Below are 27898 nucleotides of genomic sequence, written 5' to 3' on the forward strand. Positions count from 1 at the left end.
AGAAACATTTTTACCACATTCTAACAAAATGCAATTTTATCCATATTTTAAAACTCATTTTCCACTTTAAGGAGAGTTTAAAAACTTATATTCTTTTCCAGAGTTTAAAATTATATCTGGTTTAAATACTTCCTTGTCCAGACAAGTTCCTACTTGCCTCAACAGGATCTGCAAGCTTACATGAGAGAACACTAATTCTCAATCCACCCCTTGCTCTGTGTGATAAAAAAAACTGTAGGGAGAAAAAAAGAGAGAGAATTAGTTTTAAAAATCACCGTGGATGTTAAGTTGAAAACCAATAGCCATAACAGAGAATACAATAGAAAACTGCAATGAATTTTTCTGACATATATTAACATAAACTTCAGTTAAAGTTGTAAGATGGAAAGAGTTCAAGTCTCAGGCAGAGCTTCAGGTAGAGAAATTACAGACCTGGCTTCTGACAGTGATTTTGTAAAAATCTGTGTCATTTTTTCATGATATTTCCCTCTGGTAAGAAAGTTGTGATTTCAAATCTAACATGGAGGGGAAAAGTGCTTATAGTGTGTTCAAACTACCAGTTGTGCTAGACATTAACTTGTAGTAGTAGTAACATAATCTGTTAGACTATAGGAATATGATCGTGAAGTTTATTAATAACAATATCTTATTTTTTACAATTAACAAAGCACTTTCACCAACATTTTATTTAATATAGAGTGGAAGGACATATTAGCTAGCCATCTTAATCTCAAAGACTAATAGAAAATATTGTACTAATGTCAGAAAACACTGTAGAAGACTTTGAAATGGGCAATAAAAATAAGTGGGCATCTTTCAGTGGAATGCTCCTCCATGGTCTGGTGTTGGTTAGAGCACCCTCCAAGATGTCTGAGTTTACAATGGTCTGCACTTTTCATTGCATAGGGCTGAGCTATTTCATAACTGCAGGTTGCAGAAAACTGATAGAGATACAGATGATGTTGTTCATAGAAATCCAAATGAATTCTGTCTAGGTTAAGATACAGTTGATTCTGCCCCATAGAAGAGCCCAGTGTTGCATCTATAAGCAAACTCATTTCAGCATTCCTAATTGTCTGCCTAGGTGTCCATTCTTCCAATTCTCCTTTGACCCCATTTTTTAAAAACACCTTACTGGTTCCTTTATTAATGAATTAATTAAATTCAGTCTTTGACATGTGTTCATTTTATTTTTGTATGAGAGTCATGGTTTTACCCTTTTGGGGAAACATTCTTTAATACTAGTATCAGACTTACAAGGACTTGTACTAACATCACCATGTGTTTTAAAACATTAAAATGAATATTTTAATGGTTCACTTTGCAGTCCCTCCAACTGAACCATTTTAAGTAGCCAGTGTTTTTAATTGAAATATGATGACTATGTAAAATGTCCAATCTATATAGGATACTTTGTTTTTATCATATTAGCAGAACAATGTAAGTCCTTATTTTTAAAATTACATGTTCTGGTTTATAACAATTGAAATTGTATTTGATTCTCATGATCTTTATTACATTTTGTGATACAATCATTTTATATCTGCTTAAGATTTTTGTTAAATCTTATTTAAATATCTTTTTAACTTATTCTTTGGAAAGGTAAATGTCCTTTTACTTGAGAGCAATTTGTTATTATACTTGAATCAAATATGGAAAACTGTAAGTAGGCTGCCATGAATTTATGTTTATCAAACTCATTAGCAAGTGGCACCACCTGTCTGGAGGGAAAACAAAGTTGATCTAGGATCTGAGTATATTGATTTGGGAATGGACAGTATGTAGGTGCTAATGGTAAGAGAGATGCAGTAATTTCTCCTCTTAGGCCTAGTAATAAAGAAGCCTAGAACCAAGGTCCTAGAAATATTGGTGAGGCCATTGATGACTCCATGTCTGAAACCTATTCAGATATGCTTGAGGCCATAAGGGAAGGAAGACACTGGAAAATAAGAAAACCTGCTTCTGAGGCTGAGATAGAGTGATGCAATGTTCTCAAAGACTCTTTTAGGGTATCCATGAGATTACAACTATTTTCCTAATAATAATAAGATGCTATTTGCTTTTTCACTCTCATTCTTTCACCATAATGCACTGTAGTTTTTCTTGAGGCTACGTGACATGAGATGACATCACTCCTCTGACTACTAAATGTAATGCATGCTCATGAATGTTTTAAATTTTCTCAATGTTAAGTTCTAGTACAGTAAATACCAACAGATATAACTCACTTAAACAAGAGCTTGAAAACTGTTAAGACTATAAAGGAGAAAACATTTGAGAATGATAGGAGGAGTAAAATAATGTAAGCAGTAGCCCTTTCTCACTTGGGACCTGGGGCAAGTTGCAATATTTCTTGGTCCCATTTTCCTCATTTGCAAAACAAGGGGAGTATGTCTCACTCCCTTCTCTACACTAAGATTCTAGGTTCCTCCAACACTGTAGTATTTGTTGCTAGTGCTGCAGGAGTCTGCTCTGATCAGAGTTGTAGGATCATAGAATTTTAGAGGCTTAGAGAAGTTAGTTAATCTCCTTAGGGTCACGTAGGCTGAAGAATAGTAGAATGGGATGCAAACTTGAGTCTTTCTCACCCCAGCACTTAAGCATTTAACTATGCTATTGTATCCTGCTCACTGAAGTGAAGAGACTGCCATGTGGGTTGTGGTAGTAGGGAAGACCCAGCTTTGACTCTAAAGCCCAGTGCCTTGTCTTGGAGTTAACATTACTCGATATTTTCTTTGTTGATTTATTTCTTTAGTGTCATTTGTAACTCTTTTATGCTATATGAAAAAACCTGATTATTTCCATTGTTTCTACAGTGGTGAATCTTTCTGGATAGCTGGGAATTGAGCATTATTAAAAATAACAAATTCCTTAACTTATTAGATCATACTCTAGGATTTTCTTTTGTTTGAATATATAGAATAACATAGTTCTGTAAAATACACTAACTTTTAAATAAATTTTGCTTCTTTCCAAAAGAAATCTCCACTTTAATGCTGTTTTCTGTTCATCCGTCATTGCAAGAAATTCCTTTACCTGGTTTTAAAAAAAAAATCAAATAAGTAATTCCAAAGTATATATAGATAACTCATATTGATAACAATGTGAGATTTCAATTTGCTCATTAGAAGTGGGATTTTATTCACAGTAATTACATCTCAATTCTCTTGACAGAGGAGGAAGGCTCGAAACGGAATTTCTGAAGCCAATAAGGTGGCCTAGCACAGAAAACTACCTTTGATGAACTAGAAACCACTTGGAACTGAGGTTTAATGGTAAACTTCAGGAGCTTGTTTTAACAATAAAGAACAAGTACCCAAGCCAATTTCTATGTACCTCTGCTGTCCTAGAGCAGCAGATGGAGGATAACACTCCTGGCTGACTTTATACAGCTGGGTAGGTGAAATACAGCCAAACCCTCTTTCTGAAAGAGCTACCTCATAACTGATCAACACCTCCAATGTGTTGTTTTATCCATTGTTACTTGACTATATAAAATGTCTTGTTTATTCTCCACTATAGCCCAGTGGAGAATAAACAAGACATTTTATATAGTCTATCATTATTTCTAAGTTAATATTAGCTATGATTTTAAAATATAATATGTAATTATATGTTCATTAAAGCAATGTATGTTTAAATCAAGATTGCTTTTTCCTAGACCTCTTTATTAATGAATTAATTTGTATCAAATATTCACCAAAATAACCTATATTGGGGGGGGGAGTGGAATAGTTCTAGGCACTTTTTCCTTTTTTGCTATTTACCGTGCAGCCCAAAGTCTCCTCAGCAACACTTCCTGTGAGACTACAGGAATGGAGGGTACCTGTGTGATCAGTAAGATCAATTAGCATATCGAAGCTCAGAAAAACAGATTTAAATCCTGAAGAATCTTTGTTGCAAGTTGTACAAGTGCTGGAAGCTTCATTTATAATATAACCACAGCCTGAACTGTAAAGGAAAAAAAATGATAAAATGTGAAGGCCCTAAGTGATAACTCTAAGCCCTAGCAGAATTATCACTTAAAAGTCTAAACTGGAGTAATTTCAGAATGCTCAGCACTGTGCAGGATACAAGACAGACATACAAAATTACGAGAAACAATACAACATGCATTCTTCCCAATCTCATTTTCAGTATTTGTGATTCATCTGAAACTTGGATAAGTTAGTTCTCTCACTGTCCTACCTTCTCTCATGTTCAAGTTCCTGCCCAGGCTCATTTCCTTGTTGGGGCCTTCCTTTCCTGCACCTCAGCCCTCACTCCTTCCCTTCTCTGAACAGCTGCAGAACTTATACTTCAGCACTGACTACATATCCTATCATATCCTATTCCTTGTTATTGCAGGTATGTCCATCTTATCTCCCTAACTTGGAGTTCTGAGGGCAGGAACTGTGTCTTCTGCTTAGATAGCCTGGGTTCCTCAAATGCTCAATTGATGGTACTGTACTAGGTCTTCTGTACACCTACAGAAAAACCCTAGGGTTGGGCAAATTCACACCCTAAATGCTGTTTGTACTGCTAATGACACATTTACCTCTTTTTGAGTGGTAATTACATGCTATTCCATATTTTTGAAGCAGGCCTTACTTTAGCCAATTTGAAAAGGAAGACTAATACAAATTTCTCAAGTAGAGAGAGCAATCTGAAGATAGTGGTTTCTTATCTAGCCACAGATAATTTTTAAAGTAAATTCTAGATGCTTTTTCTCACATATTGATATTAAAGATGTAGGAAAAAATGAAGGAGACTGTAAAAATTGTTTAAATTTTTGAAAAATATTTTTCAATAAACACCTGCCTTATACAGCAGCCTCCATATTAGTTTTTTCAACTTTAATACAAAATCATAAAATGTTTAACAATCCATGGGCAACATCTTGACTGTGGTGGTAGGCATACAAACCTATACATGTGAAAAACTATATAAAACTTACTACACACACACACACACAAATGACTGCATGTCAATCTGGGAAATTTTGAATAAAATAAATGGATTGAATTAAAGTCCATATCCAGGCTATGATGTGATACTACAGTTTTTCAAAATATTACCATTTGGAGAAATTGCACAAAGTGAACATGGGCTCTCTCTTTATTATTTCTTAAAACTCCATGTTAACCTAAAACTATCTCAATAATAATTTAAATTACAAAAACCCATAGGGAGACCTTCACAACAACTTTTCAGATGTTTCTTACCAAGAATCTTTTGGATAAGATTATTAAACCTACTAGGGTTTACTTTTCTATGCAAGTAGATTATTTTGACCTATGAGAAGTTGGAAATCATATTCATCATGCAGTTGAAAATAATTTTCAAAAAATGCTGTCACTAGCATTGCTATAGAATGTGGCAACCAAAATAATTTTCTAGCACATTATAAAACAACAGTTTGTCATACCAGTTAAAAGTTTCTGGCCCTGTCATATCTTTAGAGTTTAGGACTGAAGAAACACAGTAAATTTTTACTCAAAAGGCAATTATACTCTTTGAATCTAAATAGTTTGCCATAGAAACTTCAGTCTAAGTTATTTATACATTTCTCTCAAATATATAAACAGTTATGTCAAAGAATAGCTTAAACCTTTATAAAGCTTAAAATTTATTAACAATTTTTTTTTTATTTCTTACAAGAATGAATTTGCTAAAAGTAACTTGGCTGCTTACCATCTATTTCGAACTACTTTTATAGTTTCATCATCAATGTTCAGTGTAGAAATATAAGCATAAAGAATACCATAGAAAGGATCAGCTTTTCCTTCATTCTTCAAAGCTTTTATCTTTAATTGTTCAACTGTATAGACATCAACTATTGTATTTACTAAAAAAAAAAAAAAGTTATTATAGAGCACGCTCTTTTTCTCCCTCTCTCTCTCTCTCTCAACACATATTCTAAGAATTCCAAAGGATTATTACCAAATAGAAAAGTTACTAAGTTCAAATAACATGTAGAAGCTTTAGTTAAGTAACAGAAAAATTATTATATTTGCTATATTACAAATGGTTATAGAAATAGACAAAAAGGCAAAAAAATAAGCTAAACAAATAAAAGAATAAGAAATTAGTCCTCGTTAAAATGAAGAATTTGTTGTCATCAGAAGATGCCATTAGAAGAGTGAAAAGGCAAGCCACAGAGTAGGAGATGCTAGCAATCTATAAGGAGACAAAGTACTCATATCCAGAATATCTAAAGAAATCTTAAAAAGCAATAAGAAAAAAACAGTCAACTCAATTTTTTAGCTGTCATCAGACTGGCAAAACTTTTAAACTACTTTTAAAGGAGGAAATATAGCAGTTACAGAATAAGAACATGTTATCTTTTACTCAGTAAAACAAAACTTTACAGACCCAAATTTTGGCCTTTTAAAAATTCAAATAATATTTAAAAGTCACTTACAATTTATAGATTCTTTCAAGTAACTGTCAATTTCATCATCCACAAGATTTGTTTCTTTATTTTCTCTTATAAAATTCAATAGGATATTAGCTTCAGGTGTATCTTAAAGTGAAAATGCATAATAATAAAAAAAAGCACAAACTGACTACTTTTTAAATAACTGTGAACAATCCAAAATTTTTTTAATGGTAAAAACCGAAGATGATCAAATACAATATTAGGCAGCCATTAATAATGTGAAGTACCATTCTATTAACATGGAGATGTGTACACGAGATGCTTTAAATATAATGAACAGCTTACAAAACTATGTGAAACAATTTCCTTTCAAGTAAAAAATTATCTGGAAGAATGTATATTAAAGAAATTATTCTCTCTTATAAAACGATGAGATTATAGGTGATCTTTGTTTTCCTTTTTATCCTTTGATGTATTTTCTGAATTTTATATGTATTTCTTTTCTAAACAGAAAAAAAAATTCTTTTAAAGGTATTTGAAAGACTTTCTCCTTAACTTGAGATGTGAGTACTCTCAGTAATAATAGTCAGCTGGGGAGCCAGAAGGTAAGAATATGATTTTGGTAAAGGGCTCTTATGTGACTCTGATACCCCAATATCTGACATCTGATTGTCTTTTAGCCCTTGCTCAACCACTCCAACATTCTACCAATCATCCTGATGATGCTTGGACCCTGACTCCCTCAGGCAGAGTTATTTCTTCCTCCCTGCTCCCAAAAACACTACATGTCTTATCATTCTTCTTTTTCAGACTTAGACTGCAATTCCTTGTGAGCAGGGGTTTTTCCTTTTTATCTTTATATTTCCAGTATCTAATACAAATAGTGACTGTTTTTCTACTCATCTGACCATCCACCCACTTGTGTCCTGCCTTGTTCCAGAAAGGATTTAAGTTATCTCAGTACTTGGTAAACAAAAGGCATTCAATAAATATTTGTAAATGGATGAATGAATGAATGTTTTTGAAACACTGAGAACTGCTGCACACAAGATGGGAGCAGATGATGGATTGGGACCACAGAAATCAAACAAATGGGCTTCTTGGGACAGAAACTGGTAGGAAGAATGTGGTGTTGGCACTGCTGTAAAGATCCCGCCTGACAAGAGGGTCATCTGGGACTGTCAGAAATTCTGCCTTCCTTATCTGATGAACATTCTCAGGGCAGCGATAGCCATACGGAAGCCTGAACTTCTTAGCTAGAATGAAAACTTAAGCCATTAGGGGTTCTTAATTTCTACATGGCAGGTATAAGAAATTAGAAATAAGGCTGATTTAAACAAGCACTTTGAAATTCATGCACCCTTATAAGTACTCTCCATCAAATTTGTCTCCTTGAAAAATAAGGCCTTTATTCTAATAATGTTGGCATTGCTCACACCACTTTAACATTTCACCTTTGAGTCCATTGACTATCTGTCTCATTAACTTAGTCTTGAGTTTTTGATACAATTATTTCTGTCAAGATTGATAACCTTTCCCACAGACAAACTTAACTGTCTTTTCAATATTTTCCCAGGCCAAATTCATTAGTAATTATACTTTTTAATATTCTGATAATGGTTTGGTCAAAGATATAAAACTGCTTTACAGTTCTCGGTCACTACGGATGCTTTGTTATTGACCAGTAGAGTAAAGCTTATGTTCTAGATGACACACTACTATACTTGTATCTTCTTGAGCCTGTGAAGGATGATTTCATTTCTGGGAATTCTGTACTCTTCTGCAGTGTTGGGCTGACCTCTCTGCACCACAAAGCGCTCTGAGGATATTTAATGTCACCAATCCTCCATCTCTCCAGATCCTGCTCCCATGATTTCATGCTGGAATGAGCTATAACTCCTTTTAATAACTACTCCAGTGGGCCTTCTGGGCATTTAATTACTCTATGTTCTCAGTGCTCTAGCACTAAGTTATTTAAGTAATTAAGTTATTTAAGCACTAAGTTATTTAATAAACTGAATTTATTTTAAATAATCAATAGTTTAGGTTACCCAATCAACAGCATTGATCTCTCAAAAATAAGTCTGTCTTTTCACATTTCTTCAGAAAAGATATAGCTCATTGTAAATTTTAAAGTCATATAAAACAATCTTTCACTTTTAATTCAAATGAAATCTAAGCTTCATTTTCATTCTTAAATACAGTACACTAATATAGGAATGTGTGATACAGTCATTCCCAAAGGGATAAAGAATTTCAGATAGCTTTTTACCTGGATTAGTTGTAATGATGGTTTTTGAGATTACAGTTGCTGTCATGCAGTTCCGAAATTTGTCAAAACTTATTCTTACATCTGAGGCAAATATAACTGTTTAGGGAAAAAGCCATTTTAAAATTATTACATGGAGTATAAAAATGACAAATATTGAACACAATCATTGAAGTATAATACCTGTTTCTCGTGGCATCCAGCTCTGTGCAAGTAGAATGGATTCATTATCCCAACTGCATAGTTTTTAAAAAGAAATGATAAAAATTGAATACATTAGACAAAACTGGCAGTGACCACATTATTTACCAAAGAAAGAATGCCTGAAGGCTGGAATTAACTATCCTCCATGTGGTCAAAGGCACAAGTTAAGAATGTCAGCTTCTCCTGCATTTCGCAAGACTATACTATTTCACAGAGCATTTAATATATATTGTGTGATCAATCATTCCTTCAATACCATTTATCTCTAACAACTTCAGCTCCATCAATTATTTCTTTTCTCGCTACTCAGGTCATGTTAGGCTAGTTAGAACTGAGTTGACTACAAATCTAAAGACTTTAAAGTCATTCTTTCACACCATTAATAGAGGGCCCCCACGATGGATAAACTGCTCAGGAGACTTAATAGCTTAAAGGCTTGTTTCAAATTAAGTGCTTTGTTTGGTACTCAGGCATGTGAAGTCTAAAAGATGCCATGTTGTACCCTGCAGTGCTTCAGAATGTAACCCTGCCCTGCATCCAATACACAGGGAGTTCCACAGAACCCTGCCTGTGACAGTACCTGCTTTTATATCATTTTTCTATGGCCTGGATCCAGGGTCTTATCCAAGGAATCACAGAAAGTCTGGCATGTTCCTTATCAATGGGACCTAATAAGTCACCATTTGCTATAAAACAGAGTACAATAATATACCAGTCACAGTGAGTCCATCTAAGCAATCCCATGCCACCTAAAGATCTTGTTTTAAGGTAATCTTACAGCACAGACTGTAACAACTCAACATACAAGAGCAAGGTTTATTTTTTAAATATCATTTCTCTCCTATCATTATGCCTCTCCTGATGTGAAATCCATCATCTTTTTGAAAAAATAAAAATGTTCTATCTTGGTGATAATAGCAGAGATTTTATAGTTTGGAACAGATATGGGAGATTACCATATCATTACGAAAGAAGACTCCATCTCATCAAAGAGTTTAACTTCACACCTCTGGCCATTTCTTCGGTCTGAAGTTGTAAAGTATTTTGGTTCCCCAACCTTAGAAATTAAAAGAAATCATTATTCTTCACCTATAGTTGTAGAGGTACCTAAATATTTGTTGATAAAAATACTCAAATGTTTACCTTTTAAAATGCAAATTAGAAATATCACAATAGCAACAATCACTAATATATGGGATGACTTAAAAGCATATTCTATCTCTAAACTAGGTGTATTAAGCTGAAGTTGTTAAGTTACATGCTTCAATTAAAGAGAGGTACAGATATATGTGTTTTAAGTTAAGACTATGGAATTTTTTAAACATATCAGAACAAATGCACCATGAGAAGCCCCTCAGTGGCATCTACGTGGACTCGCTGAAGGCAGAAAGCATATTTTCAATATCTGTGTATCCCCATTACTTAGCGCAGGACCTGGCATGGAATCCATATGACCGGATGAACTCAGTCTTTATGAGCTTCAGTGTCCTCATCTTGCTAGTGCAGGTATGGCTATCTATATCTCCATTGTGCCTTCATAGGGATATAGTGGTGAGGACCAAATGAGGGATGTATGGGAAAGTGCTTTGACATACCATCTGATTCAGTCCATGCTATGGGGTAAGAGTATTGTGGAGATGGAAGTGAACTCAGGGGCCCTTCTGTCCCCCCAGGGGTTCTCGGATGGAACAGCAGAGACAGCTTCATAGCAATGGCCCAGCATGGACAATTAGCTGGCTACCCCCTAAGCCACTGTCACTACTGCACTATTGGCAGGGCTGAGGTCCACGGAAAGGAGATGAGGAAAGACTCATAGCTGCTAGCAGAAGAGTAAGATCTAGAAAGAAAGTTGGAGAAAAGAACAGCCAGACTATGCGAGAGGCTTGCCATATCATTAGCACACAAGAAAACTGTATGAAAAGGAGTTTTAAAGTAAAGAGACCTAAGCAGAGGTAAAAAGGAAGAGAGAACAGGTTAAATAAAAATGTGAAGAAAGGAAATGTAAGAGGGATGGAAGGAAAATGGGAGAAGGAAGGTAGTGAAAACAAAGAAATAATGTAATCCTATGAAAGAAGATAACAGACTCATAGGGGTGGAGGTAGGGGCATAAAAAAAGCTGTTGCAGATTTTTGCTTATATTCAGACTGAGTTTTAGAAAATTCTTTCTAAATTGTATTATAATGACATTATATAGGATTGCAGGGAAATTGAGAGATCCTATCCTGCCTTTAAGTAAGATTGAATCTAAATTGCCCAGAAAGTGATTTCTCCTATTTTTCAAGATTGTCATATTGAGTGTTTATTTTTCCATCCTGAATTATATTGAGTGTTCACTGTATGGCAGGCACTTGTGCTAGGCTGAGGCTAGGGTGATTAACAAAGCAGACATGGCCTCTGCCATCATGGGCCTGTCATTAGGTATAGTTGACTCTCTATCGGTCAATTATTTAATACAGAAAAGCAATTAGTAATTACTTACAACATTAACTACAAGTCTCTAAGTCAATTTCTGTGTGTGTGTGTGTGTGTGTGTGTGTGTGTGTGTGTGTGTGTGTGTGTTGACTATCATCATTCCATACACTGAGGAACTGGTCTTGCCCCTTTAATTTTCTTTGTGTACTTTATTTTGTAAAACTTTACTTTTGAGGTCCACCTCTCAGTTTCTGCCAAGTAACTTTAGTCTAATGGAGTTCAAAACTTGGGGCAATAGTCAAGTAAGAGGGAGATGCTGATGGAATAGATGGTAAAACACCCTCGGAGCCCCACAGAATATTGTTCTTCCCTGCTTTTCACCATGTGATGCCATGCAGTAGACCACCAGGCCCCTACTGCAGTACAGTGGGCATTCACACTCCCTCCCCCGACTCAGGAAAGCTCTAAGAACATGCAGAGAATTGATTCCCTGATTTATACAACTTACGGCCCTTTAAGGAACTTCACGGAAATCTTCAAGTCAATAAGTTTAGCTTTTCCATTTGCGTCTTTGTTTAAACCAAAGTATGAAAAGCTCTCATATAGTTAGCAAATCATTTATGAGTATGCAGTGTATTTAACATTCAAATACAATTTTATTTTGCTACTCATTCACAGACAAAATACTGCTTTCCCTTTAATGAGAAGTGGTACCATTTTCTTAATTCAACTAACTACAGATCAAGGTACAGAGGAAAATTTACTCCAGCTGGTTATTACTTTCCAAATACAAATTAAGTGATAGAACTCCCCCACCAAATTGAACTTGGCTTTGTTGAGGTTTTAACTTACCGACCTCACAGCTGCAAGCACATTAATAATTCTCCCATTAAGGCTGTGTCCATTTGCAACAATGTCACCCAGTGAATAATAATCACAAGACTCTTTAACAGGTAAGTGTATCAAAGAAAGTAACTTGGTGTCCACTTCACAACTGGAACAAACTTTCACTGTTGAGTGGTTCTCACTGAGCAATAGTTTACAGGCACTAAATTGTAAAACACACACAAGAAGTTAATATTAAATGATTTTGTAATAGAAAAATATTTCTAGGTTCACAGCTAAATTATTTTTTGTTTGTAATTTAGATTAAGAAAATTTATAGCTTTTACTCTTAGAAACATTGAAAAATGTAAAAAATTTTTGTCTAAAATGTATTTTCATTAAGAAAATGTTTTGAGGACCAATTTGTGCCTAAGTGCTAAGCATACTAGTTGTCTGACCTTGCCCAAGACACTGAACTTCGGTTTCTCTCTCTGTGAAAATAGGGTATAAAAGCACATGAAACCACAGCAGGGGAGGGGAAGGGGGGCTTGTTATCTGTATCTTTATGACACTGACCGCCCTGCCTATGGGCTTTAAATCAAGGACTATGCTTCACTTACTCTTGCAGTGCTCTGTATGGAGTAGATGCACAATATTAACACACTGAACTTAAATCAAGGAGCTCTTCCCCCTGTAGTTAATCAACTCCCTAGCCCACTCCATGGAGCCTCTTTCCAGCGCTCTAATCCAGGCCTTCCTCTCTCTCCTCCCCCAATACTGCTTTAGGTGTTTACCTCATCACTTTTCACCAAACTATTGCACTCTCCCCACCTACAGTCTATCCTCCTTAGGTAGCCAAAGTGGTCTTCCTAAACCACATATATGAATATATTTCCCAGTTCAAAGACCTTCCGGACTAACCATCACCGAAGAATGAAGTTGGTACAATGAGCAAAACTGTCTATGAAGCATCTCTGCTTCTCTCTCAGGCTTCTCCTGCTGCTCCCCTGCCCTTGCCCTGTATCAGCCATATCAGACTACTAGCTATGAAATTTTTAGACAAAAAATATAGTCAAACATCAACAATTTCATATGGTTCAACCTACTATCAACCATTCTGGAAAAGGCCATGTTTGTTCCCTCTGCCAAGAATGCTCTTCCCTCCCTCCCTCCCTTCATTCATTCATTCCTTCCATAAATATTTACTGAGAGCCTACTATGTTCCAGACCATAGTCTAGGTATGGGGGATAGTGGTGAAGAAGAGAGAAGACCTTTGATCTCATGGGGTTCCCATGTGTGAGAGGAGACAAACAAGATAACTGATCAAATAGTCTCAGATAGTAATTAGGGTTTTGATGATAATAGCACAGAACAAAGACCTGGTAATGGACTGAAAGAGCTACTACAGACAGAGTAGATGGGGAAGGTCTGAAGAGGTGACATTCAAGTTGGCACTTCAATGAGGAGAAGGAGTAAATATTCAAAGCTGGTGGGAGAAGACTGTTCTATGCAGAGGGAAATGAATGTGCAAAAGCTGTTAGTGTAGAATGAGCCCCGGAAGTTCATAAAGTGAAAAAGAGTTCAGTATGGCTAGAGAGAAATGAGATCTGAGAGTCTGGTATAAGGTCAGAAAAATCAGTGGGAAAGGGTCAAGATGAGTGCATGTGTATGTGTACTAGAGCCCATTGTGCCCTACCAGAGCCCTTGACCAGCTTCGCCCTTCTCTCCAGAACTGCTCTCAGCCAGAAATGCCTTTGAAGTTATATCCCTCTTCCACCCAGGAGTGGGAGGTGGATTGTATTCAATGACTTGTAAACACAATGTACAAAAGCCCAGCCCCCTCCCTTCAGGGGGTACTCTAATGTGCCACTCATGCTCCAGAGCTCCCTCCTGAGTCAGGCTGAGACTGGGCTCCAGCTGAACCTGCCTCTTTGCTCAGCTTCCCCTCTGCCCTATCTTTACAGACTGCTCCTGAGAGCTCTCCTTCAACAACTCACTCACACAAAAATCCTCCTTCAGACTCTGCTTCCAGGGAACTGGAATTATCTTATGACAGTAAGACATGTAAGTAGAATTACATCTTGATATGAATATATATATTCACTTTAAGATTTTTCTTCTTACTGTTCACTCTAATGTGACTAGAGTCAAATTTTTGTAAATCTGAGAATGAGAATCAAAGTACTAAAAACAAAGCCATTTTTCATGTGATCCTATATCAAAGTAAATTATTTCATAATCAAAAATAAATATTGTGATGAAGAATTAAAGTCCTAATTTTCAAATTGAAATATACACCTTTCGTAAGCTCTCTGCTAACCTGATACACAAAAACCCATTAGCAATGATCACTCTAGTACAAAGCTTGCTGATCTTTGTGTGAGATACTTACCTAGGAGTTGCAGGGCTGAATTTTTCTTCTCTTTCTAATTCCTTTCTTTGGATCAAGGGATTTTCAATTATCACTAACAAACAGAGGGAAAAATATAATGCTATTAAAAAAAGTAACAGGATAAACAAAAAACAAGTGTACATAATAATGAACATTACAATGTTATTTCTAATTTCTGAGTTGGTGTTATATATCTTTCTCAATCATTTTCTTGTGTCACCATAAGAAACGGAATCCCAGTTAACATCTCCATCAACTTGATCCCAGATGCCATTTCTTATGCTTTGCATTTAAATCCCAAAATATGATCCACATCAATATTACTTTGTTGATAAGTTACACTTAACAATTGATTTGATTACAACATGCCCTTCTATAAAACAGTTACTGATCTTCACCCAATTCACAGTTGTCCTTGGAAAACAATATTGGTGGGATAGGAAGAACAATGCAAAATCCAGGTCCTGATTTGAGCTCCACAATTAATAAGCTATGACTTAACATTTTTGGGTTTCTATTTCCTTATGGTCTACCATATGATTAGACTTTTTGTGCTCTGTTTTGCTAATTGCTCACACAACTATTCCTGTTTTACAGATAAAGAAATTGAAGCTCACAGAGGTTAAATAACTATCTTGAAGTTTTATATTTAGAAAGTAATAGAGCTAGAATTAGAATTGTTCTGATTCAAAATCTGTACTTTTCACTCTACCACACTAAAATCTTATTTAGATTTATAATCATCAAATTTATGCTTTTAAAATCCCTTATCTTATTCATCCTCACAACCACTATCAACATGTATTTTAATACCAAAATATATTTTTAGCTTTGTCTACCTAATGTTTTGGCATTTATCCAAGAATGTTTCTAACCGCACTGGGCCCTATGATATCTGCAAAGTTTTCTGCCTTCAAGTCCATATGTTTGATTACCTTATTATTCAGTTAGAGAGATACTATATATAAACCTGGAAATTAATAATACAAGGCAATACATGATTAGGTGCTAAATAACTGGCTGCTTGATACTGCAGTATTGGAGAGTAGTAGTTTAATTATCTGCATTATTTTTTCCCTTCTTTTTTCTACCATGAAAGAGAACTGGTTATATATGCTTTCTTGTTGCTTATATGAGGCTAGAGCTGTCATCTATTGAATGACTAAATTCTATACTTTATACCAGGCACATTATCTCATTTGACATTCACAAGAATATATAGGGTATTAATTCGTAATGGAGGCCCAACAAGATTGAGAAATTTTCGCAAAGCCACAATGTGAATAAATATTGGAACTAAGATTTGTTTTCAAAGTCCTTGTTCTTTTTTGTTATGCTACACTGTATCAAAGGGATATTGGGGTGGAGAGAAGATGCAAAAAATTTTGTATTTTAGACTAAAAGTAAAGTTTCTTAAAATCTTAAGATGAATCATGGGGGATTTCTAAAATAGGTCTTAAACAACATCTAGTTCTTATTCAGGGCCATCTCACCTAAAATTGCGCTCTCTTTCCCCTTAAATAAGAAAGGGTGATCAGCCCATGCCGACACATAACTGTGGTGTCGTGCCTCTGGCATCTTTTTAATTTGGAGGTATGCTTGGATCCAGTTATGGCTGTCAAAGGCTTTAACACAGCCAACCAGCCTGGAGCTGAGCTTTACTGAATAACAGAGCCACACATCAGAATCACAGGGTACAGGAAATGAATGGTCCAGGACATAAATGGAAACTTGCATGAGACTGCGCATCATCAAAATCAATACTAACCAACATAAATGACTACAAGGTGATATTCAGTCAATGGTCACAGGATATCACACATACGTCACACATACACAGCAAGTAGACACAAGTAACTAATTCAACAAACCTTTCCTATCCTCCTCAAAAATCTGATACAGTATATAACTATTATTATCTTGCCAAACTCCCAAAACAATACTAATTATACAATATTACATAAGACCCTCCTGTCCACCACACATAACTAAACAAGCTCAAGAGTGGAACAGCATTAAAAGCCTAGTGACTAAAGCCATTTAACAGAAAACATCCCATCCCTGAAACAAGCATGCAACTTTAGTGAATCATTTTTCCTTAGACAGCTACTCTGCTAGATGTGCAATTTCCTTATAACATGGAACAACTGCATACCCATAAATATTAAGACTAACCCTCTCATCACTCACACCTTGCCCAGTTAATGTAGCTTAATAAATAGAAATACTGAAATACCTAGATGAGTATGCTTACTCCATAAACACATAGGTTTGGTCCCAGCCTTTCTATTAATTCTTGGTAAAACTACGCATGCAAGTTATCTGCACCCCAGTGAGAATGCCCTCTAAATCAGCAGTCCCCAACCTTTTTGGCACCAGAGACTGGTGGTCCTGAGAATCTAATGCCTGATGATCCGAGGTGGAGCTGAAGCAGTGATGCTAGTGCTGGGGAGCAGCTGCAAACACAGATGGAGCTTTGCTTGCCCACCACTCACCTCCTGCTGTGTGGCTCAGTTCCCAACAGGCCATGGACCAGTACTGGTCTATGGCCCTGGGGTTGGGGACCCGGCTCTAAATCACAAATGATTAAAAGGAACAGGCATCAAGCACACTTAAATGTAGCTCATAACACCTAACTTAACCACGTCCCAACGAGAAACAGCAGTGATAAAAATTAAGCCATAAACGAAAGTTTGACTAAGTTATACTAATCAAAATAAGGGTTGGTAAATTTTGTGCCAGCCACTGCAGTCATACAATTAACCCAAATTAACAGACATCTGCTTAAAGCATGTCAAAGAATCCCCAAACAATAAAGTTAAATATCAGTTAGGCTGTCAGAAGCCACAGCTCAGACAAAAATAAGCAAGAAAAGTAACTTTAAAATATCTGACTACATAATAGCTAAAACAAACTGGGATTAAATAGCTTAGCCCTAAACTTGTATAGTTTAAGTAACAATATTATTTGCAAAGTATACTAGCAATAGCTTAAAACCCAAAGGACTTTGTAGTGCTTTATATTCCTCTAGAGGAGTCTGTTCTATAATTAATAAACCCAGATAGACCTTACCAACCCTTGCAAATACAGCCAAATACCACCATCCTCAGCAAACCCTACAAAGGAACTATATATAATAAGCATAAATAGTCAACATAAAAAATATTAGGTCAAGGTGTAGCTTATGAGTTGGAAAGGAATGGGCTAATTTTCTAGTTCAAGAACACCAACATATTAATAAAAGTTCCTGTGAAACCTAAAACCAAAGGAAGATTTAGTAGTAAATTAAGAATAGAGAGCTTAATTGAATTAGGCCATGAAGCACACACCGCCCATCACCCTCCTTAAATATCAGAACATAACCCAAACCCTATTTACAAATGTTTACACATATAAGAGGAGATAAGTTGTAACAAGGTAAGCAGACTGGAAAGTGCACTTGGACAAATCAAAGTGTAGCTTAGGTTAAGCACCTAGTTTACACCTAGGACATTTTATGCCAAATGACTGCTTTGACCTAATATTAGCCTGAACCACATTAAACCCAACTTCTATGAATAATTAAAACAAAATCCAAATTTACTTAAAATTAAAAGTATAGGAGATAGAAATTTTACCCGGAGAAACTACCGTAATGTAATAATGAAAGACAAATTAAAAGTAATAAGTAGCAGAGCTTACCCCTTGTACCTTTTGCATAATAATTTAACTAGAATAACTTAGCAAAGAGAACTTAAGCTAAGCAACCTGAAATCAGATGAGCTATCTATCTAAGAAACAGCTTTACAGAGCAAACTCGTCTATACGGCAAAATAGTGAGAAGATTTATAGATAGAGGTGAAAAGCCTACCAAGCCTGGTAATAGCTTGTTGCCTAGAAAAGAATTGTAGTTCAACTTTAAACCTTACCTAAAAATATAACAATTCAAATGTAGGTTTAACTTATAATCTAAAAAGGTACAGCCTTTCAGATACAGGATACAACTTTACTAGAAAGAACAAATAATACCACAGTTGGCCTAAAAGCAGCCACCAATTAAGAAAGTGTTTAAGTTCAACAACCCAAGTGTCTTAATCCAAATAATAAATACTAACCCCTAATCTAATACTAGACTACTCTATTATTAAGTAGAAGAAATACTGTTCATATGAGTAACAAGAACAATTTCTCCCCGCACAAGCTTATATCAGAACGAATAATCCACTGATAGTTAACAATAAAATAAATACAACAATAGAACACTTATTGGACAAACTGTTAACCTAACACAGACATGCATCCAGGGAAAGATTAAAAAAAGTAAAAAGAACTTGGTAAACACAAGCCCTGCCTGTTTACCAAAAATATCATCTCTAGCATCTCAAATATTAGAGGCACTGCTGGCCCATAAAATTTGGACTCTCTTCATTCTACTTTTGAGTGCCCAAAGTTACACAAGGCATTCAATTATCATCAGGCTTGATCTTGTTAATGTGACAGAAACTTTCTTCCATATCAGTTCTATACCAAATCTCATCAAAAATTCAAGTATTATCTTTTCTCAAAATCTATTTAGCAGCCTTATGTTAAATTACAGAAACAATAGAGATTTATATAAACTGAAATATGAAATAAACCAAAGATCATAAAGCTATCTAGTAAAAATGTGACTATCACGCTTGTATGTTTGAAGGAATAATGCTGAATGCCTTGTATTATGCTTTTAATGCATGACTTTTTTCTGATAAGATCCTTGAGAATTATAAATTGTGTCTTAAAGTAGTCCCCCTTTGTCCATGGTTTTTATTTGCATGGTCTCAGCTACCTGAAGTCAACCAAAGTCTGAAAATAATAAATGAAAAATTCCAAAGGTAAACAATTCATAAGTTTGAAATTGTGTGCTGTTCTGAGCAGCACAATGAAATCTTGAGCCATCCTATCCTGTCCCTCCTGGGATGTGAATCATCCATTCCTTTATCTAGCATACCCAGGCTATATATATTTCCCCACTATTAGTCACTTAGTGGTGTCCTGATTATTAGATCAGCTATCAGATATTTTGAGAGAGAGACCACATTCACCTGTTATTGCAGTATATTTATTACAGTTTATAAATGTCTTGTTATTAGTTATTATTATTTCTTACTAAGCCTAATTTATAAATTAAAACTTTATCATAGGTTACATGTATATAGGAAAAACCAGTGTATGCATATATGGTTTGATCTGCAGTTTCATGCATCCATCCACTGGTGGGCCTTGGAACTTATCTGCTGTGGATAAGGGGAACTACTGCATTTCATTTTGACTCACTCAGTGTAGTTACCACAAACATATCACAGGAAAAATACTATAATAGAAACAGTTTAAGAATAAATGCCAACTTACCACACATGCCAACCTTAAAGCTATTAGAAAGTGATCTGATGTAAACTTCGTTGCCCCAGGATGTTGCATTTACAAAATGGGTTGGTGAATCACGAATGGTGAAACTGAAAGTGTACCTTTCTGATCCAATATCTGAGGGAAAACCAATGTTTTAATTTTTCAAGTGAAATGTTTAATTGTAGTTTTGAACAATATTATTAAGATAATAAAAATAAACACATAGTATAAAATATTATATCAGATATAAATTCTGTAATAAGTTATGCTCCTATGAATTCAAAAGTTGCCAAAGTAGATAATCATCTCACTATTGACTCCTCTTTTCCCTTTCCTCAGTTATCTGTGCATTTCCAAGGAAATGACACATAGGCTTGAACCATCCATATATTAGCTTAAATTCTCCATTTCTTTCTTATTGTTACTGTTTTATTTAACCTAAGTCAAATTCAGATCTAAATTAAAAACAAATGTGTGCTACTAAATGGCACCACTAGAGGTCAGCAAGTACATTTTTTCCAAAATAGAATTTCTATTGTTTTTGCTAATTAAAAAAGTAATACACCCTTACATACTTATACAAATTATAGACATCTACTGAACTGTAATTAGTGTTTACCTCTGGGGCGGGGACTGGGATGGGAAGAGTTGGAGATTAAATGAAGAATTTTACTCTTCAACTCTATGACCTATACTGTTTGAATTTTAAATGAAAATATATTAATTATATTTTTCTTATTTGCATATTTGTTTAAGTCAGTAAGCACATTTTCTCCAAAAAAATACTGTCTACTTAATCATAAAAAGTCATCAAACACTACAGAAGTGGTCTCCTACATCACAGTCTTATGGTGAAAATTATATTTCATCATTTAATTTTGGCAAATATTTAAATACTGACTTTTTCCTAATTCATGTGTTTTAAGTTATCCCTTTTAGAGCTTAGAAAACAGACATATAGACTTTCTCAAACTAGTCAAATGGCACTTCTGATCTAATTAATTATGATAAAGTGAAGACACAAACAAGTATGGATAGGAGATAATATCTTTGCTATTTATTTCAAAAATAATAACAGAATATTATATAAAATAAAATAAAAATAAAGGTACTTATCACTATAACATAAGTCATATAACAGTCACAATTACTCAGGTGATTCAAACGAAATGTTTTCTGCCAAAATTATTAGCTGACTAGAGCTCTGATTCTCTCAAGCTATATAGAAGCATTTACACTGTAACATTTAATAAACACCACTGCTACTTTAAAAGCTCATAGTAGTGAGTTGCTAGTTTTGGCATGCTATATTGTAACTACAAAAATTTGAAGGCGAGTTGGTTTTAAAAATCCAGTTTTAGTCTTGGATTGTTTCCATAGTCCTAAAACTTTTGCACAGTTCAACCAACTCAATAAGAACCATTAAAGCCAAAGTTAACTGTATTTTTCACAAATGAAAATGAATTTTTTCACTGAATTGCCTGGTTGTTTGAGTTAATATGTAGATATTGTTGTCATACTTCTCTCCCTCAACAGTACTCTACCATGACATATCCCTGCTGGAAAACTTCCCTCTTTATCACTTTGTCTTGTTTGAGATTTGCCTGTGTACCTATGTCTCTCAGGCTGAAAGTGATAGTTAACATAGAGATCTTATTATGGGTCATATACCCTTACAGGTATGAGCTCACTTCATTCTCATACCAGTTTTATTTATTTATTTCACAGCTGCGCATAAGATCGATTTCAGATCACTCAGTGACTAAGTGAGCTCAATCAATCTAGTTCCAAGTCCATAACCTCAACACTATGACACCTGAAGATGATATGAGACTACAGTTGCCCTCTGCTACCTTCATACTGGTCTTTACACAGTGGAAATACTCAATAAATATACACCAATACACATTAGTGAGCAGACTAATTTAACAAGCTATTTCGGCATTGTATACACAAGTCTTTAAAATTGTTTGAGAAATACCAAATAAAATCAATAAAAAATATTTTAATGTTCTTACACATACAACCTTAAATTGAGTACTTTTACCATACAATAGAGAACATGGCCATGAGAAATTTAATCACTTAAATATACTTTGTTGTAGTCATAAGCAACAATTGATAAAAAATGAAGCAAAGAGTTAAACAGAACTCAGCTTTTTCTGTCTGGAAAGCCTTTGACATCTGTTTTTCCAATAACTATACCGATTATTTTCTGAAAAACAAAAAGGTTATTGAAGATGACTATTAAACACAGATGTAGATGGTAAATTTAATTTCATGTGCTTGTTATATTTTACTGGCTCTAATGTACATTCTAGACTCAGAACCATTTATATGTATTTATCCAGACAAATATCTAAAAGAACTTCATAAATGTTCAATTCTACAAGGAATAGTACAAAGTAACAAGACAGTTAACTGCTATTACAAATAAAATCATTTAAGACTTAGTGTGTTTTTATTTTATTTTCAGTCACTAGGTGGAGCACATTAACTGCTCTATGCTATAGATCCTTACTGAATTCATTTAAAGCACATGTATAATGCAATTTAATTTGCTATGGTCTTCAAAGCTTTCTTTTATGTAGGGTTTTCTAACAATCCACATAAAATTGCTTAACTTCTTAATCCAAACATGCTGGACAGTAATATAAATTAGACTGCAACAAAACTTATTGCTGCTAATAAATCTAAGCTCTAAAGTCCTAGATCTCAAATCTTAAACTTATTAACATCTCCTTAAAATTTTTAATGTTCTCTTTAGTGACTACCAAAGAAAGATTAAATATTTTAAAAGTGCTTTAAGAAATAATTACCTTTTTCTGAAAGGATAAACCTAATTTATATTATTAATTCTAGCAACTGATTTTAACCTTGTAACAATTTGTTACGTTTAAAATACATTCACGTTTTTAAGACTACCATATCCTAGCTGAGCTATTAGCTAGTCTTATTACATGTAGACGCACTGCTATTATTTATTAAATTCCATATGCATGCTGATCTCACAAAACTTTGTTGGAAAAACACAACTAATGGAAATATTGAGTAAAACTTTCTAATTCAAGAGGCAATTATAACAGTTCACCTTTCAAGAAAAAACTACAATAGCAATAATTATTTTAACAGTAATAAACTTTTATTTGCAAATTATTAATTACATATAAATTTATCCCATTTTTAAAAATCTTATTTGCAAATGCCAAATGTAAACAGCAGACTGCTCAGGAGCAGGGAAGGTAAGAGAGTGTGACAACTGCTTTACAAAAGTTCTTCACCTTGGGGATGATTCCACTTACATTTCTTTTAAATAAATAAGTTTTAGTATATTTAAAATTATTGCATTCTCCCATAATCCTTTCCTCCAAAATGAATTTTCATATAATCATTTCAGAAATATATGTTGTGTACCTTTATATCATAAAAGCATCATAATGACAAGTATTTAAGTCTATGACTTGGATAATTTGAGAATAGATATTGCTGAACAAAAATGTATTAATTTTACAATGCTAAATTTGAGTGGTTATTAAATATTTAATTAAAATAATATAAATAAATTTTGGATCATTTTGAACAACTTCTAGTCATATCTGCAATCTCCTACTCTACAAACTAAAGTGAGACTACTATTCATTTAGCTGGCATAAATATAAAGAAGTTTAGGGGTACTTAATATCTAACAATTTTACTAATGCAATGAGTACCTGTATATTTGTCAATTATTCAAGCATGTGTCAAAAGAATCAACAATGTTGACATATTACCACATAAAATTTCATTATAGAACAACCAAACCACTATATTATTGAAACTTACCAGATTAGCCATATTTGGATGCAGATCTGAAAGTGTAGTGAAGGTCTTCGATGCAAAGAAGTTTGCCATACTTTTATCTGAATTTTAGAAGATATAATTTAGATGCATAAATTAAATAACTGAAATAAACCATGGAAAATTCCAAGATTAAAAAAAGAATTTTTTTAGGAAAGCACTGGATATTTTATTCAATTTTTGGTAAAATGTTTTATTACAACAGTAAAATGTAAGTTAATACAGAGTCGACCTGTATAAAACATGTTTCAAAATGTCCTTTTATAGTTTTGAATACTGTTAGGTATCACTTTTTAACTCCATTTTCCCAAAACGGAAAATTTTAACAATTATTGAGCACTCTACAAATTTAGAGTTTCAGATGAAAGATGACTCAATGGAACATTTATGGATTTAAATACTTATTAGCATAAAGCCTACTTTTAAAAATAACAGCAAAACTCTATTGTAAATGCTTCAAGTCATGCATTTGGTTAACACTGTGTGGGGATAGGTGGTGACTTTAACCTCACCTCTGGATGGTAAGCTCCATGAAGGCAGAGGTGGTGTCTAAGATATTTTTATGTGTGTATTTCAACACTACCTTGTACAGAAAAAGCACTCAATAAATATCAAGTGAATGAAATGGTGTCTTGTCCTTCAGTATTACCACTATAAAATATTTTAGTGTAGTTAACAGTTGTCAGCTACACCAAACTAGCAGATTTACTTGATTTTATTTGATAATACACGGCCTTTTAACTGTAAACATCTCACCTACAGGCTTCGCTTTCAGGACATGCCTATAACAGGTTTCAGGAAGCCTGTGAAGTTAGTTAAATATGATTTTTAATTCCAGCATCACTAGTTTGTAATCAAGTGTTTTGACATTATTGAGTTTTAATTTCCTCATCCATAAAATGTGGATATATCTACCCTAAAAGGTTATGAGAATTTGAAATGTACATAAAGTCACTAAAAGTTCACAGACTCTCAACAGATTAGAACACTATTTTTCATTCTTATCCAATGCAATGATTTCTGCATTAGAGGCCCTCTGGTGCCAGAAAAAATGTACTGGGAATTAAGCAGTTAGTTTCCCACTCGTTCTTTGGCCTGATCTGGATCACTATGCAATTTCAGTCTCTGAAATACTTGCCAAACCTTGACAGATTCATTCATTCATCCATTCATTCAACAAGCATTTACTGAGAGTCCAAAGTGCCAGACACTTGAGGTTGGAGAGGATGAACTATTCAGTAGCTGGATTATGTATAAAAACACTACCTACTTACATACTAAATGAGTTCTTCAAATTTTTACCTCTTAATGTCTCTTAGTGGTTTGGTCACTAACTTATGTGATATCCCATGAACTCTTTGAAGTTTCTTCAATTTCTACTATTATTCAAAATATATGGTGATATATTTTAGTGTCTGTCTACAAAGAAATGACAACTTGCTTCCCTACCTGGACATTTTGAGAAATATAAAGTTAACATGATACTAAAAAAAAAAAAGTTAACATGAAATAAAGACTATGTTATACAGAGATTACATCATTCATCAGCAACTACCGTCCCTTCTACTTTCCAAATATATTTTAAATGTCTTCTTTTCTCCATCTCCAATGCCACCTTCTCGGCCCAAGACTCAGTCATTCTTCACCTAAAGTATTGCGATCACCTACCTGGTTTACACTTAGTTTATTCATTTAACACATGTAGGTTGAGTGTCTGATATGTATGAGGCCCTGAATCAGGATAGGGTAGAGCTGGGGCTGGTCCCCACCCAGGGGGAAGCAGAGGGATGGAGGGGGCAATTGCCACATACTTTGCTGACTTTTTTTCCCAGGGCCAGGAAGGGGTGTATATGTGTCTTCCATGTGTACTTTCAATTCCTGTCAGCGCAACAATTGTTCATGGAGGCCTGTGTGCCAGGTACTAGTGCCCCAGAGCTACCTCAGACTCTTGCCATCAGAAAATTATATTACCATCTACTTGTCTTCACTGACACATCTCCTGACTGCCCAGGTCCAAAGCAACCTTCACCAAATCCTGTCAATTCTTCCTATTTGTTGAATCTGATCACTTCCCATCTCCCTGTCCTGCTTCCAGTCTCTGCTTCCACTTTTGCCTCCTCCATCTCTTCTCCACATGAGAGAATTCTTTTAAAATTTAGATCATCTCTTCCTTGCTTTAAAATCTTCCAATCACACAACAAATTAAAACTCTTTGCTATAGTCTTGCAACTTCCAGCTAATATGGCCTCTGCCTGTCTCTTCATTTCATATCACTTCATTTCATATTACATCTCCCCCCTGGATAACCACTCTCCAGTCATACTAGCTGCTCTCCTTTCCTCAAATGGGACCTGTGGCCTTGGCACCCTCCCCAATCCCACCCTCAGATTCTCAAGATAGGCTCCTCAGCATTCTTTGGGTCTCTAAGAGAAGCCTTTCCTCAAGAATCAATCCCCCAGCCTCTATTTCCCCTCTTAGCATTCCTAATTCATAATTGTTGCTTGTGTACTGTCTTTCTCCATGATAACAAAACTATGCCTTATCTTGTCCCCTATTGCATCCTACAGTGCCTAGTTCAGTGCCTCATGCATAGTACCTGCCAGTTATTTGTTAAGAAGAGTCCTGAAATCAATTTGATTTGCAATTTGAGAATAATATTTCTACAATTAGATTTTCAGGTAGAATTTTAGTTAACAGCTCATTTTACATTTATATCAACTATTTAAATTATGAGAACAAGTTAAGTTTGTATCTTGCTATTCTAGACAAGTGGAGCTTCCAAGGAGTGCAGTGGTGATGTTCCTGTAACTGTCTTATTCTATAGACTGGTAAGGGTTTAGATTACTACAAAGGTCTTCTTTATACAGTCATTTTTGTACATGGAACACTCTCGATCCTCTCATCACAAACCACAGACGTTGTGACAAACTTTGGTAAAATTGATCATTTCTCTCATGGAGGAAACTATCTTGTTTAACTATCTCTATTAATCCAATTCAAAAAGGTCATTTTTACTCCTGCTGTGTCAATGGGAACTCCGCAAGTCTTGCATTATGAAATTCTAGCTGACTTCCAAAACACCCTGGGGTGTCCATTAGAAAATTGGCCGGCTGGCCATCGTGCTGAAGAACTCCCCATCATGGAGACAGGACACTTGCTAGTAACCTTTCAAGGTAGTTTCAAATTTTCTAACTAAATACTGCTTTAAAAGGAAGAGAAAACTGCATGACCTGCATTCAAATACCATTTTCTAAAGTTTATCATTTCATGCCCTCCTCAGATGTTTGCACCTTACAGATGACAAGTCCACACTCAGCAATTCTAAGACAGGGCTCTAAAGCGGCGGTCCCTTAAAACCGTGGGTGACATACGACTGACTCTCTCCGTTCATTAGAGAACGTATTTTTATGATTCCAACTCTGTCTTCCTGGAAAAGGCCAAACTGTGGAGCCCTAACAAGATTCGGGATTCCTAGGGGTGGAGTGAGGGAAGGATGGGTAATGGAAGGAGGGGTGTCTAGGGTAGTGAAACTCCTTTGTGGGGCCCTGTCACCGTGGACACTTGTCCTGACGCATTTGTCGGACCCACAGACTGTCTAACCCTAAAAGTCAACCCTAACGTAAGCGATAATAGTATCTGGGTGTGGAATGTGTGCGCCTAATTTACGGTGACGACACAGACGCGTCTGTCGGCGCACATTCACAGACGCGTTCCACACGGTTCCTTCCACAGGACACGCGTATTTGATGGAACGCTGTCCCCTCGGATTCCGACTGTGGGAGAACTTCGACTGTGGGAGACTTCCGTTCGTCAGTCCGTCCGCTTCACAGCCGCCGTGTCCCACACACCCCAATCCGCCGGCTTCCGACGGCGCGAGGCCACGGGTGAGCAGTGGGTCCGCCGAAGACTGAACCAGGCCTCGCCTTCGAGACCACCTCACCCAACCCGCAGCAGCTGGGAGGCCGCCCAGTCCGCGGACGACACAGCCCGGAGCCCCGCCCTCAGGAGCCAATGAGAGCCTGTTGCCTACCGCCCCCAACCCGCCGCGGCCACAGGGCCGGGCCTTCGCCTCAGCCGTCCGCGCCCGCCACTCCCGCGAGCGCGCCCCGAGCCTAACCGCGGCCTGCCACGCAAAGGCCCGGCCCCGCGACTGCAGCTTCTCCACAGCACCTTCAGCCCATAGAGCAGCGGAGAAACCACCACAGCCGAAAGACCGCCGCGCGACCGTTAGCG

The 27898-nt window shown here is 35.7% G+C and overlaps 1 protein-coding gene across 1 annotated transcript; it reads right to left on the reverse strand.

Annotated features, from left to right (window-relative positions):
• Window positions 1–27898, reverse strand: MEIOB (meiosis specific with OB-fold). The gene is made up of 14 exons (XM_039884925.1): window positions 27836–27898; window positions 23651–23727; window positions 21986–22043; window positions 19832–19963; window positions 14465–14537; window positions 12099–12294; window positions 9791–9891; window positions 8814–8866; window positions 8634–8729; window positions 6404–6505; window positions 5674–5827; window positions 3768–3951; window positions 2950–3036; window positions 1–232 (listed from the first exon to the last, which is right to left on the reverse strand). Exons 2-14 carry the CDS (start codon window positions 23717–23719, stop codon window positions 122–124), a joined length of 1416 nt encoding a protein of 471 aa, XP_039740859.1. The 5' UTR covers window positions 23720–23727; window positions 27836–27898; the 3' UTR covers window positions 1–121.

This window comes from Pteropus medius, unplaced genomic scaffold (genome assembly GCF_902729225.1).
Source record: "Pteropus medius unplaced genomic scaffold, Ma_sr-lr_union100, whole genome shotgun sequence".
NCBI lineage: Eukaryota > Metazoa > Chordata > Mammalia > Chiroptera > Pteropodidae > Pteropus > Pteropus medius.